General features: G+C 41.8%; 1 protein-coding gene across 2 annotated transcripts; it reads left to right on the top strand.

Moving 5' to 3' along the window:
- Positions 1-323: 323 nt before the first annotated feature.
- Positions 324-14568, top strand: ganabb (glucosidase II alpha subunit b). 2 transcript variants are annotated; one of them, XM_041944049.1, is made up of 25 exons: positions 324-375; positions 1256-1357; positions 1474-1582; positions 1918-2045; positions 2479-2658; positions 2817-2882; positions 4907-4964; positions 5083-5164; positions 5354-5450; positions 5584-5764; positions 5888-6041; positions 6424-6659; positions 7317-7443; positions 7652-7731; positions 7964-8104; positions 8575-8671; positions 8809-8910; positions 9695-9938; positions 10478-10542; positions 10812-10888; positions 11007-11081; positions 11223-11336; positions 11439-11548; positions 11985-12085; positions 13048-14568. In XM_041944049.1, exons 1-25 carry the CDS (start codon positions 356-358, stop codon positions 13155-13157), a joined length of 2856 nt encoding a protein of 951 aa, XP_041799983.1. In that variant the 5' UTR covers positions 324-355; the 3' UTR covers positions 13158-14568. The 2 variants fall into 2 exon arrangements, with proteins under 2 accessions (XP_041799983.1, XP_041799984.1); XM_041944050.1 differs by lacking the exon at positions 2817-2882.
- Positions 14569-15025: the final 457 nt, after the last annotated feature.

Genomic DNA, 15025 nt, shown 5'->3' with positions numbered 1-15025 from the left:
CACGTACGTGGTGTTGTGAGTTACACTGGTTGGAAATCGATCAAATGAAAGCAGAGGATCAAATCAGTGTGTGCACTTCACTGACTGGAGCTTGGCGATGACGTGTCCGTGCCTGAGAGGATAAATATTCATACCAAGTTCACAATCATCCTCCCTCCATTGTCAGTCAGATAAAAAGATAACACCATGATTAAGAAAAAAACTCAAATAAATGTTGTGATCCGGGTAAATATATCCACATTTTCTGCCTTAGTTTAAATAAACGCACGTTTTTGTCAGTCAGTTGGGATCTTACTTTTTAACGATCTTTGTTGCGGAGTGAAATGGGCGGAGTCGAAACGGAAGCATAATCAAGATGGCCACCTTCACCGAAAGGTAAGACAAAGCAATTGCGCTGTTTCATCGCGAATTTTATCATTTGTTTGATTTACTATCAGTGTGTGGGAGGCCAGAGATTATCGCTGTGGGTACACACTTAGTAAGCATGTAAGCAAGCCTACCGTTTTAGAGATTATCGGCCGCCAGGGAAAAATCTTACTGGAAACGTCGAGATCGCTTCCCAATTGAATTAGCGGCTTGAGAGGCTGTCTGTACCGTTGTCAGCAAGGTTAGCACGATATCCTGATTTAAACAGGTAATTAACGATAAAACACCTGTCAGATAATCAGGCGTTTGTCTGTCTGGGAAACACTGGTGCCTTATTGTTGTCAAATCAGCAGTTTGTGCCCATTTTCTGGCGAATTTTGCCAGAAATCCGATTGAATGCTAGCTAACTTTAGCCGACATTAGCGGATACGTTAGCTAATGCTGTCTCTTGGCATCATTTCAAGACACTTCTCATCACCCGGTTTTGACAGGAGTAACGTTATGGGGGCTAGAAATAAACGTTTCCGTGCAGGCTCGAGGTCTAACATGAAAAACGGTTTTAAGAGTCAATATATGAAAACTGTAGCTGCAGCAGGATGAGGAAACGGGAAATGGTTTAACGTTAAGCCGCTGGTGACATTGTGTGACGCTGCCTTCCAGTTGAGGACACATTTTACCACCACAGAGAGATCAAAGTCCGGGTGTGTGCTCCTGTCTGTGTGTCCTGTATAAGTCGGCCTCCTGTATACGTGCTGTAGTTAGACTAGGGTCCTCTTTGATAATTACTTTGGCATTGCTCAGCCAAATGTGCGTCAGTGAATTGGAGAGGTGACTGGAAAGTAGCCTTATCCATCTTAAGGTTAGGCTGTCTACTTGATTTTCTTTGTAGGATGGTTCCTGTCTTGCTGCTTTGGCTGGCGGTGTCCCTCAGTGGGACGGGAGCTGTGGACAGGGGCAACTTCAAGACCTGTGACCAGAGTGCCTTCTGCAAGTGAGTGCAAGATGGAAAATATGGAAAAAAAATTATACATTTACCTACCTCAAGTTAGTGTTGGCTAAAGAAAAGTACTGATTTATCACTGGTGTCCACTCTTGTTTTTTAAACAGGCGTCAGAGAGCCCTGAAGCCTGGTGAGTCTCCCTATCGAGCCCTGCTGGAGACCATGGAGCTGACAAACACCAGACTCACCTTGCAGCTTATCAATGACAACAATAAGGTAAATCACATATAGAGAAGTAGTTCACAGTGGAGTTATGGCCACTAGTCGCTTACCATTATGTCTATGCCTGTTCCAGGATCTCTCAGCTCAATAAAATTTCTGAAAATATAGGCTGTCATGAAAGCCCAATTTAGCAGCTTCCCTTCTTTATGGTATCAAAACCAAATGCCTTATATGGCAAACAGTGGTGAGAAAACTGGCCCTTGGCTGACCCCACTTTCTGATCTCTGCTGTCATGTTAGAGATAATAATGAAATTCCTCTGTACCATCCTTTGCTTCTCCTGTACCCCCACCCCACTCCTGTCCCCCTCTGCCTGTGTTTGTTTCTCAGGTGCGTCTGCTGCTCGAGCTCTACCGTCTCCAGGGAAACATAACGAGGGTGAAGATTAACGAGCTGAAGCCTCTGAAGCCTCGCTATGAGGTCCCAGACGTGCTCATCAGGGAGCCACCTACTGAGCCGTAAGTCTCCCAAGGGTGTTGCTGACTGCGTTGCGTGGGTGTAGGTTTTGACAGTGCAGAATCAAACCAAAAAGGCAGAATTAACTTTTAGTCCTGCTAGTTGTGTGTTGGTTTTATTAATTAAGCCCAACATCACAAATATGTTCTACGGTGTATGACTTGTTCTAAAAGGCAGCAGGAAAGCTAGAAACTCAGAATATAAATTCTTCGGGTGGAACAAAAGAGGCAGCTTTTTCAGACAATTGCTTTCTGGCTCCATCTCATAGAATCTCACTTCAAATGTTCAGGATTTAAACCTGCAGCATATACAAGATTGGAGCAGATAGTGAATAGTCAATAGAGTTCTTGAGTTTCTGTCCTCATTTTTCTTTTTCTAAACCAAATCCTCTTTTTTTTAAACTTCCTCTCCTTTTCCTCTCTCTGTCTGTCTCAGCCTGTCTCTCTTGTCTCAGGATGAGAACGGGGTGGTGCTGTCCCTGGGGGCGGAGTCTCAGAGGGTCATCGTCAGCGCCCGGCCCTTCCGATTGGACATCATGGAAGGGCGAGACGTGCTGATGTCACTGAACTCTCGCGGCCTGCTGGCCTTTGAGCACCTGAGGATGCGCAAGGACACGTGAGAAACCGTGCATGCACACACATTTACAAATGTCAGCCGTCTCTTTTAATCTACGTCCTCACTCAGTGGATGATTTCTATTTTTGTTCCCATGAAATGGTTTTTTGAGTATTGTCTCTGACTCGTTGTTCTGTCCTCTTCTCCCTATCATCCTAGTTTCTCCTATAAAGTAACTAGCACAGTGGCTAGCGTGTGGGATAATATCAAGAGGGTATTCTCTAGGTAAAGACCCTTAAGATTTGTAAGTGTGTATTCTGTTCCTTGTGCTAATGCTGCCAATAGTGACAAAGTGTAGGGACTCCCATCACACCAAGCACAGTGTTTACCCTGAAATAATTGTGACTGAGAATGAGAGATGGTTGTGGCTGAGTGTGTGCATGTCTGTGTTTAATTCGATCCAGAACTAAGGGGTCAGTCCAGCCCCCTGTTATCATCCTCATGTTTTCAAAGAACCATTTAAACAATAATAGCCACTTAGGGTGTTGATTTTTTTTTGTCTTATTTCATGAAACAAAGAAAAAATCATCCTGATCATGAAAAAGCATATTCACCTGAATGATGTAGGGCCTGCTGTGCCTACCAGTGATTTAACTGTGAACCACTGTCTTGTCAGATCAGTGTCTGATTAACGAAATCATCTACGTAGAGTGTCACTACAGCAGATCTAACACGACTGCATGACTGACTGTCTTTCTTGACCAGCTATGTTAACTGAAATGATTTGTCACGCTTGCGCAGCTCATAGTGAGAGCTAACTGCCGTAGATGGAAAATAAAGCTAGTGGCAGCAGGTGTGGACAAGTTTAGAAGGCACATAAACCCAATGAAAGTTTTGCAATCTTCACACACGTAGTCTGTGTCCCACCAAATAGTTAGTCTTATTTTCAGATAATGCAGCCCAGTTCCCAAACCCAACAGCAACATCTCTCTTTGTGGTTATGCTTCAATTTGTATTCCAGTTTTAGGAGTAATAATTCTCTTAATTGGGACAGTTTCTGCAGTTTTTCCGAAACTTAACATTTGAACTCTAAAGCCGGCGTGGTTGCAAATTAAGATAGAGGCTGAATTAATGACTAGTGTTTCGAAGTGAACCTGTACAAACATATATCACCATATTGAGACCAAATGAAAACATTTGATGGATGGATCAGCCTTCATGTGGTGCTGTTTGAGTCTGAACAGTGAGCAAACCATTCCTAATGTTCACATTGTGGCCTGCAGGTCTGAAAAAGTCCATTTGCCTGGTATATTTAGAAACTAATGTTAAAGAGGAACTCCAATTTCACGCATCAAAATCTGTTTCCAGCTCTTGGGTAGTACCACTGAATATGAAAAAAAAAAATAAGTTGTGTAAAGGCTATTATGGTCATTTGAGTTAGTGTCATAGCTGACCTCTGTAGCCCACTCCTCAACTCTGCTTGAGACTAGTGGTTCAAGGGAACATTAGCAGCTACTTATGCAACACAACACAAGTCTTCAGCTGAACTGTTGGTGGTCTGGTTGCATTGTGGGTAATGTAGACGCCAGGGTTTGACAAGCAAGAACAGCGTTTGGAATAAAAAAGACTGTCAGTGGTTCTGCCACACCAATTTGAATCTTTCTTTTCTGTGTTTTTTTTAATCTGGCCATTGTGAGTATGACAAAGTTGTAATAGTGCAATGCTAAATAGTCGAGTGACCCTGCAACAGAAGAGCCTGTTTTTCCCGCCAACATGAATATGGCATAACAGGCTTTCAAAACCCATTTTGTCACCACTGCCTCTTGCATGCGTGCTGTTACAGATCATGCACGTCCACAGCTGTGTGTGACTACCAAAGTTTGAGCATTTCAAGGCTTGTTTTAAGGGATCTTTGCTGCAATGCCATGGCCTCTATTACCCTGTGGTATACAGTAGATGCACTGGGTGCCAGTTGGTTCTGTAAGGAGCCTCGTGGGCATTGCATGCCGAAGCCTCTAGAGGTCCTGTACTATAATGCCTAGCTTGAAATAGCCACAAGGTAGGGAGTTGCTCAGTCCCCTTTGTCATTAAAGTAATTCAAGACCATGTAGAGTATTTCTTGGTTGTCATTTTTTAGTCAGGAGGCATTCACCAACCTCCCTGTGTGTATGTCCTTTTCCTTTTTTATCATAGTTTCCTATACTCTCCATATATTGTTACTTGTCACAAGATAGGATGAGTGACACATCTTTTTTTTTTTGTTTTTCCTCTATCTTCTTCCCCCCTCCATTCTTCGTGCCATGGAGCAGTCAGGCAGACCCAGAGGCCGAAAAGAAAGAGGAGGCTGATCCGGCAAACCAGGCTGAGGTACTACACACTGAAGCACACATTCTGTCTCTCTACTTCCCTTTAGTTTAAATTTCTACGCTCTGTCCTGGCCTACATCTTCTCTTGTGAATTTCTGTTCTCCCTGTTTGCCTGCCAGACTGCAAAAGAAGAGGAAGAGAAAGTCGAAGACGGGATGTGGGAGGAAACGTTTAAATCGCACTCGGACAGCAAACCTAATGGTTAGTACCGCTCATATTTTTAGTCATAGTGGATTTTATCTGAATTGTTAATGTGTTAGTAAGGGGGTTTAGTATTATGTCTGAAACAAGTCTTGTGGGTACATGGTAGTGAAGTTTTTTTGGGGTTAACTGACTTTTTCTTTCTATTTTGCTTCCTCTAACTGATAATTGGATGCTTTCGCCTCACAGGTCCATCTGCCATTAGTTTAGACTTTTCGCTGCCGGGGGTTGAGCACGTCTACGGCATCCCAGAACACGGAGACAACCTCAGACTCAAAACAACGGAGTGAGTGTCAACAAGTCTTATTTCGAATATGAAATGAAGATGCAGTTTGAGGTTTCTGTTACATAGGATGTTTTATACAATAGTCAGAGTAGTCTGGATCAAGTGTGTGTGTGTGTATGTTCTTCTGTTTCAGTAATGGTGATCCGTATCGGCTGTACAACCTGGATGTGTTCCAGTACGAGCTATATAATCCTATGGCCCTTTATGGCGCTGTACCGGTCATGTTGGCCCACAATGCCCAGCGGACCACAGGCATCTTCTGGCTCAATGCCGCTGAGACCTGGGTGGATATCAGCTCCAACACAGCTGGAAAGGTATGCCCCTTTTCCTTTCATCTGAGTTCCTGTAAGTGTTTTGGTCAAAAATAGTTGATAGAAGATGTCTACTTCCCAGATGTCCAGTGCCTCACTCACTGACTCACTTTCTTCCCTTCCCAGACTGTGTTTGGGAAAATGCTGGATTACGTGCAGGGCTCCAGTGAGACACCACAGACTGATGTGCGTTGGATCTCTGAAAGTGGCATCATTGATGTCTTCATTATGCTTGGACCAACACCCAACGATGTCTTCTCTCAGTATGCCTCCCTCACAGGTAGGAATATGGATGACTGGCCATTCACGTGAACACTTACAGCCATCTTTCCCGTGTTTTCCCAGAAGTGCCTTAAGTAGTTACCAGAAGTACATGTGGCCCTTGACAGTGGGTAAAATATACTGTTGGTAAATTTAAACAAAGCTAAGCTACCAAGAATCATTTTTACTATATGCTTTTTACGTTTTTTTTGTGGACAAAGAGGTTACAGTTTTTTAAATGTCACCAAATATCAGTTTTAGCAGGTCTTAACAAGTCATGTCAAGGAAAGGAAAATCACCAACAATAAAGCCAAGACAAAGTTTGTATCTGTAACCCAATAAAAGACCAGTGTTTGACTGACCTCCTCCGTCTCTGCTTCTCTCCGCTTGTCGTCCATCAGGCACCCAGTCCTTCCCCCCCCTAGCTACTCTGGGCTACCACCAGTGCCGTTGGAACTACAATGACCAGGAAGACGTGCAGGCAGTGGATGCAGGCTTTGACGAGCACGACATCCCCTATGACTTCATCTGGCTTGACATTGAGCACACAGATGGCAAGCGCTATTTCACCTGGGATCCACACAAGTTTGCAACACCAAAAGAAATGCTGCAGGGTCTCATGGAGAAGAAACGCAAGGTACAGATGGCAAATAATTAGGGCTACACTGAATAATTCAAAGCATCAAAGTTTTGGGGGTTTTTTTGGTGGGGGCACATCTATTAATTTAAACTACCAGTTAAAATCCAGTATTTCTGGACAGTTGCAGATAAAGGTTAGTCAAAATTTATTGAGAAAAGATGTAATCATTTCCAAAATTCACAATATGTTTTTGTCGAATTAAATATTCTGCTTCAATCCATGTTTGTTGGCATTTAGCCTTTCAACAACATTTTCAGTGTGGTCAAACATTTGCTCGCTTGCTTGCTGCACACAAAGGGAGGTGCCTGTATTAACAAGGCAGTCTAGCAGCAATAAGCCTAAGGTTGAGATTTATATTTCATCATTATTTCATGCCTGTATTGGATTAACCTGCTGCCTTTATGTATTTATGTTGATGAAACTGACAAGTTGTATTCATTAAAGACAGTGGACATTGAAATGACATTGGGTACATCCCTGCAAATAATCACTCTGCCAGCAGGCAATGTTAAGATGCACAGTTTCATGGGTCTTCTTCTTTCTGTCTCAATTTACCTGAAATTACAGTGAAGTAAATTAGGCACATATTTTTTACACTTTCAAGACTTTCTGCTCATATGTCTTTAACTTTCTCTTTCTCATTTCTCTTACTAGATGGTGGCCATTGTGGACCCTCATATTAAAGTTGACAGCAACTACAAGATCCATAATGAAATCCGTTCTCGAGGTTTCTATGTCAAGAATAAAGATGGTGGAGACTACGAGGGCTGGTGCTGGCCTGGTAAGAGACTGACAACATCAATCACCAGAAAATGTGTATGAAATACATTTGTAAATATACTTTTATGAACCAGATCTTCACAGAGGAAAATGATTTATTGTGACATGTTTCTCAGTGAGCAAAGATACTCATTAATATTATAACTGTTTCCCTCACATGCCTGTCTCTGTTTCTTGTTTTTCCTGGGGACGCATGATGTCCTTTTTAGGTAGTGCCAGCTATCCGGACTTCACCCGTGCAGACATGAGGGCCTGGTGGGCCAGCATGTTTGCCTATGATCAGTATGAGGTGAGTCTCAAGGACACTACATGCTGAGATTGATGAGACACAAATTCCTTATTTTAACACCTTGTTTAACTGGGAAATGTCACCCACTGTCAGCATATTCTCTCACTCTGGAGCTGCCAACTACAGCCCCAGCATTCATTTGCAGTTTCTGTGCACTAGTAGAATCTGTTCATGGATTTAAAATGGCACATTTTTCGTAGACTCGCATCTACAAATCTGCTTTGCTTTCCAGGGTTCCATGGAGAACATGTATACATGGAACGACATGAATGAGCCGTCGGTCTTCAACGGGCCAGAGGTCACCATGCACAAGGATGCAATGCATGGGGCCTGGGAGCACCGTGAGGTGCACAACCTGTATGGCCTCTACGTGGTGAGTGCACACAGCACTTCTGTGGCTTTGTTTGAAGACCTGAACCTCTCTGATGAATATTTCCCTAAGTTCTGGATAATTTCGACATTGCTGTTTTTCAGTTTGAGTATTTATGCTTGAAGGTAACTAGTGTCAGTGATTAGCCACAGTAGTTGATTTACAGGAGGAAATGACTTTGGAACTTCATTTCCAACTTATTTACAAATCATTTATTAGCAAAATAAAATGGCTCAACTTTGGCAGCTTTGGACGGGTGGAATTATCAGTGTATGTTTTCTATTAACTATTTTTCCAGCAGTGGGAATTAAATGTGGGAGATTATGATTTTAAAAATTATTCTTATTGTATGGTCATACTGTCATAGCTCAAAAATTGCTTTGAAATAGAACAAAAACTATGCTCTAAAAATCAGATGATATGGAGAAAAGTACCCCCTCTGCTCCACTGATTACCCTGTGTACATCCTATAGCAAATGGCCACATCAGAGGGTCTGATCCAAAGGTCGGGAGGAGTTGAGCGACCATTTGTCCTGACCAGAGCCTTCTTTGCTGGGTCACAGCGCTACGGTAAGCCCTTTAGTTCTAAAATGAAACTAAATTAAAGGATGTGCCATAAAACAAAAGCAGTTACATTGTAACCAAAGATTTCTCATTGACTGCACAATACCCGGAGTGTTAAAGTAAGTGTATGTGTGTGTTTGTAGGTGCTGTGTGGACCGGAGATAATGCTGCTGAGTGGGACCATCTGAAGATTTCTATCCCCATGTGTCTGAGCTTGGGTCTGGTTGGAATGTCTTTCTGTGGTGGTGAGTACTTCCTCAGGCTTTCCAGTCTGCTGTTGCACTGCCAGTTTGTCTTTTTGTTCAGCACAAAATGATCAACTTGCTATAAGAACATAGTATTCAGAGAACTGCTGAAAAGTTGTAAGGCTAACTTTTAAATCAATTGTTTGTGGTTTCATTTTTAAAGATTTTACAATATCATTTATATAACATGGCGTTTAGCCAATTAATTTAGTGTAACAAGTCATAACATCAAAACCTTTTTGGAAATTGTAATTCCGTTCTTTTGGATATATTCTTCATTATCATGCTTCAGCTTATCAGAAAATTTGATGAAATAAACCCTTAAAAATTTAGTAATGCGAGTGAACAGAAGCTATTGCCATATATATATATATATATATATATATATATATATATATAATTTTTTTTTTTTTTTTTTTTTTTTTTTTTTTTAAGATAATTTGACTCAGTCCTCCCCAGGGTGTTTGTTAATGTTGTCATGGAAATGTGCACTGAGAGGTGTTACCATGGTGAGAGCACAGGTTCCCTGGGTAATCAGCTGCAGTTATATATAACAGTCATGTGATATGAGAATGAAGATCAGGTGTTTTATGTCAATGCACCTACATTAAAGTTGATTTAGTACAAGAAATCACACATTTACTTCTCCTCCCGTTCCAACCATAAGCTCTAAAAATAGAAGCTCTCAAGAGGTTGTTGTGTCAGGCTTTCTTTACATTTTATTTATATCAGGCTCTGAACATCCCAGACTTGACTCTTAACACTGACCTTGTCTGTCTCATAGCTGACGTTGGTGGTTTCTTCAAGTCTCCGAGCACTGAGCTGCTGGTGCGTTGGTACCAGACCGGGGCGTACCAGCCGTTCTTCAGAGCCCACGCCCACCTGGACACACCCCGCCGCGAGCCCTGGCTGTTTGGCCCAGAAAACACAGCACTGATTCGTGAGGTGGTGCGCCAGCGCTACACCCTCCTGCCCTACTGGTACCAGCTGTTCTACCACGCACACCAGACTGGACAGCCCATCATGAGGTGAGGACTGGGCAGGAAACACTGTTTGCATCTCTTGTGATCTTGTATCACATATGTTATCATTCCTGTAGTGCTGAGTTACAAAATCATTACCAAAATGGCATGATTGTAGTGTAATCCGTCAAATACAGTTATCAGTGCCTGCTGTCGCAGGGATCTAGAGTTCATGTTACTGTGGATTTTTGAAGTAGCCTTACACCACCAAACTACTTCTTGTTAAAAAAAAAATTGTTGACTTGATAAAGCATTTGCTAACAAATCCTAAGGCATGTATTTGCTTTAGTGTATTATTTATAAGCAGTACCTGGTACCAACATTATTTGGAAAAAATAATGCAGCAACCTAATACATTTTTCATCAGTCTGACAGAACATCGCATTATGGAAATTCAAAACAAAATGTGTCCCCTAATCTGAATTTTAAACAAAACCTACACTGTGTTGCACTGAACTCTTTGCAACTTTCAGTAATATGCTTTAATGTAGATGAAAATATTGTGGAGCCATGGTACTCATCTGATGTGTGCATCTCTGTCGCAGACCGCTGTGGGTGGAGTATCCTAAGGATCCTGCTACTTTTGCTGTGGATGACGAGTATTTGATCGGTGAGACACAAAACACCAAAACTTTAATGTGTTCCTCTGCCTCTTTCTGCAGCTTAGTTGTCCAAATCTGTGCACACAAATAACTGAGTACTGCTGTTATTGTGGTGATATAATGATGCCATGTGCTGGGTGTGGATCAGTTCTCTTTAGCATGGGAACAGCTGAGGTACAAGAGGGAAAGCAAGAATGAAACCTTGAATTGTTACAGTTCGGCAGATGTGGTTCTGAACGATTATCAGATCCACTGACTTTACTCAACTCTGCTCCAGGGAGAGACTTGTTGGTGCACCCAGTTACTGAGGAGGGGGCCAGGGGAGTCACCGCCTACCTGCCTGGCAAAGATGAGGTAAGAGGACACAGTTTCCGTGTCTTTCTTTTTGATGTGGTGTCAGTAACATGACTGTAGATTCAGGTGTTTTTGGTCTTGAAGAAACCTTGTCTTGTGTGTTTGTTTGGTTCCTCAGGTTTGGTTTGATGTCCACACCTTCCAGAAGCACAATGGAGCCCAGAACCTTTACATCCCTGTCACCATGAGCTCTGTAAGACACAGAGATGTCTTTTAAATGATTTGAAGTTAATTTCCAATAAAAAAAAAGACATTTCTCAGCCCTCCACATGCTTTAATAGTTAATATTTCTCCTCCTCTGCTCTGGTTTTAATATGAAACTGTGTCTTTTTAGATCCCGGTGTTCCAGCGTGGCGGCTCTATTATTGCCAGGAAGCTTCGAGTTCGCAGGTCCTCTACCTGCATGGAGCACGATCCTTACACTTTATTTGTGGCTCTCAACCCCCAGGTAACTCAATTGTACAAACCCTGCAAGACATGGCCATCATCCACTGCTAATTTGACAAGTTTGGCATTGTCACACTGAAAGTTCTGACCTTTTTTCTGACAGAGAACTGCGGACGGTGAGCTCTACATAGATGATGGCCACACCTTCGACTATGAAAAGAAGGCATTCATCCACAGGAGGCTGTCCTTTGCCAACAACATCCTCTCTTCTGTGTGAGTGATGAGTGCTCTCTCAGTTTCAGTTCAGTAGAAAACCTGCCTCTTAAAGTAAACAATCCACCCTCAAACAGGCTTTTAGATATTTCAGTGCAGTTGTCACACAGATTAAAAGCACAGTAAGACAACTGAAGACATTAGAAGTGCTGATACTATATTAGCAATGCCTGATACAATAAAATATTCCTGTGATAAGACCAAAGACAAACAGCAAAGCACTAAGTGAAGCAGGGAACCAGATATCTTTTGTATTATACAGGTTAATGTTAATGTTCTCTATCTCTGCTGCTTTTTTCTTCCCGCTGCTAGACATGCTGCTGTAATGCCCAAATTTCCCCGGCTGGGGATGAATAAAGTTTTATCTCTCTTAATTTATAATCTTAATATGGTAAACCTCCTAACTATTAAATCCATGTTTCTGCTTGGTCCACAGTAACTTGGCTCCAGATGCCCAGTTTTCCACCGACTCTTGGATTGAACGCATTGTCATACTGGGAGCCAGTAAGCCCAGCAAGGTTGTCCTCAAGACCGATGGTGAGTACATTTCTAAAATGTGCAGTGAGTCATTCTGGGGAGATTTTTAATATTTGCTGAATTTTAAATTTAAGACATAACTCCTCACAGTCCTCTAACTGCCCGTTCTGCGTGTGCGCTGGGGGGAAAAAAAATCTGGTTGTTTCACACAGCCCTGCTCTGTAAATGGGGAAACAAGCAAAGTGAGCGAGACTGTAAATCATGGATGCTAATGTGGAATCGCATTGTGAAGGAGGGATGGCAATAATAATCTCTCTCCCTTATGACTCACCCCACCTTTTAATTGTCACAGACTGATCCATTTAAAGCTACTGACTGAATGCTGCTCAGAGGAATCTGTTTAAATGGCCTCTAGCTGTTTCACAAGAGACAGCTCAACAGGTTTTATACCACTGGGTTGAATCACATTTCAGTGCCGTGATACAGTGGAACAAGTTGATTTCATGTGAACACTTTTAGAAAGAGATGGTTGGTAAATGGTAACTATCTCTTAAACAGTAACTCAGGCAGGGTGGAGGGGAATCTGTCCTTCTGTTTGTGCCAAATGAAAATGTGTTAATACAGGTGATTGAAAATGTCATTTTATGATTTATTTCTCATGAATATCATCTTCTCAGGTCTCCTTTATTTTTAGCTGTTCATGTACCGACAAGCCAACTACTCTCACTTCCTTACACAATTTAACTTTGTTAGTTCAAGTGCACAGGTTTGGAGAAGTGAAAGTGTGAAAGTCTGTCAGAAAAATGGTGTGAAAAGGTTTGCTGCGGTCACACTTCAAAACCAGTTAAATTATGCTGGGTGACAGTAAGTGTGAAGGTTTAGTTTCCTCCAGGTGATTGGCCGCAGGATTTTTTTTTTTAATTATCTGTTTGTGTATGTCACTTCTAATGTTGTACTTCACAGTCATTTTTCTCCCCAGAATGCCCACTTTCTCTCATACTGTCTCTTCTTCTGTTCTGCAGGTGGTCAGCCCAGCCAGCTGGAGTTTGACTTTGACGCCTCCATGTCCGTGTTGACGGTCCGTAAGCCCGGCATGAACGCAGGGGCAGACTGGACTGTGACGCTTCAGTAACCATGGAGACGGAGGAGGAGGAGGAGGAGCAGGAGGAGACGATGACTGAACCGGAGGAGAACAGACACAAGACACTGATACCTACGACTAACTAAAGCAAGACAACAGGACAGCCATCATAGAAAATAGAGAACATAAACACACACAACACATTGAAATACACACATGTTCATAACTCCAAGTAGACCTGTTGAGCCACATAACATCTTTGCCATGTCCCTATTGTGTTCAGTCACACTGTAATACCTAACAACAAAAAGGATTACTACTCTAATCTAGTATTACTACTAGATAGATGCTTCTGTTTGTCACATGTTTCAGATGGATGACAGCTGAGCAAGTCAACTCATGTAATGAATCTTTAGGGTTGAGAAAGAAAACATTCAGGCACTCTTGTTTTGCTTTGCTTTTTTTAACTGTCCACTTGGTTGTCCATCCAGTCAGCCTCACAAGAAAGATCACTATGTTTGCAATTTAAAATGAAGGTTCACATTCAAAGCACATGCTCCACCTGCTGGTGGTTCCCTCGATCTGTTTCTTACTTGATACTCTTCAAAAAATTAATTCCCTCCCTCTTTCAAACCAAGCACTTCAGCCAGCTGACAGCTCTGTCGTCTTTACTTGTGCCACATTTCATATATTTGGGGAGAGCTTGCCAACAATCAGCTGTGTGGCTCTACGCTTAACTTTAATCCTGCAGTACTTACATTTCTTGCTGCCACAGAATGGAAAGAAATCATCTTTCTTACCAGTCATGGCCAGTTCAGTCTTGTGTAGCCTCTCCCTGAGTTCCTCAGTGATGACTGGCTTCACAGTGGGAGTGATCAGGTCGTTCAACTGTTGCACAGAGGGGATTTCAGCTGTCATTTGGAACAAAGCAACTGAACCACTGATGTTTGTGGATCATCCTGTCACCGTGCTTTCTTTCTTTTATCAAATTCTTTTTCCAGCGTTGTTTACTAGATTCTTTTTAATGCACTTGAGGAAGAGTGAGAACTTAAAAATTTAGATTTCCATGTGTTACTAGATGTCAGGGCCGTCCAGGATTTCCAGTGTGTCATTTGGATCTTAATGAACAGGTAACATCTGATCCTTGAAAGGTGTTTCTCAAGCAAATATCCATTTCTTCTGGTTTATGCAAAGCAAAATTCTTTATTCACACTGAGCAGTCGTGAATTTTCACATGATTCTCTGGAGACTCTGGATTGGGTCCTGACTAGTCAAATCATCAGACCTTTTAGGATGTTTTGTTGTTCTGAGTTTGTCTCCTTGATTGTTTTTATGATCATAAATGTACATGTTGCTTGTTGGATTGGTGGAAATGGAAGTGAAGGAACAGACTCCAGCTGTCAATCAAAGTTGTCAGATGTACTCTAAAAGATGAGACCAAGTAAAAATAAAGTTGACCAAATGTAAAAAAAGTCCCTGGTTTTGATTGAGTTAAGATCGTTCGTTCCTCACTGCAATTCTGTCATGTGATGAGACATCTGTTTATATTCATAGAAATTATATTTCACAAGTGTCACTCCAAAGCATCAATTAGCAAAAACCTCAGCAAACTTGATTTTTCAAGGTGCAAGTTATTGATCAGTTCCTTAAGCCACATGTAAACTGCAAGGACTTCCCTTTTCTTAAGATGTACTCAAAGAGTTGTGTCCTGCTATATTTGAACATGAACTTGAGATACCAAAAACCATCAATAAAATTAATAGTGGGTCTGGTTAAATAAGTACATCTTGCATTGCAGAGAAAGTTTTCCAATATGATACAAAAAAGGTTGACTGAAGAGTAAAGAATCTGCTAACGAACTATTATGTGAAGAAAAATCATGATTTCAAATTTGAAAATTTGCGGACATGAAAGTAATT

This window comes from Chelmon rostratus, chromosome 9 (assembly GCF_017976325.1).
Source record: "Chelmon rostratus isolate fCheRos1 chromosome 9, fCheRos1.pri, whole genome shotgun sequence".
Lineage (NCBI taxonomy): Eukaryota > Metazoa > Chordata > Actinopteri > Chaetodontiformes > Chaetodontidae > Chelmon > Chelmon rostratus.
This window is presented reverse-complemented; position numbering and strand designations above follow the sequence as displayed.

What these genes read in the sequence shown, in the direction of transcription:
- ganabb (XM_041944049.1), top strand. Translation starts at nt 356, where the DNA reads ATGGCCACCTTCACCGAAAG. An exon ending in ATGGCCACCTTCACCGAAAG is followed by an intron (nt 376 to 1,255) that starts GTAAGACAAAGC and finishes TTTTCTTTGTAG; the next exon opens with GATGGTTCCTGTCTTGCTGC. An exon ending in TGCTGGGTCACAGCGCTACG is followed by an intron (nt 8,672 to 8,808) that starts GTAAGCCCTTTA and finishes GTGTGTTTGTAG; the next exon opens with GTGCTGTGTGGACCGGAGAT.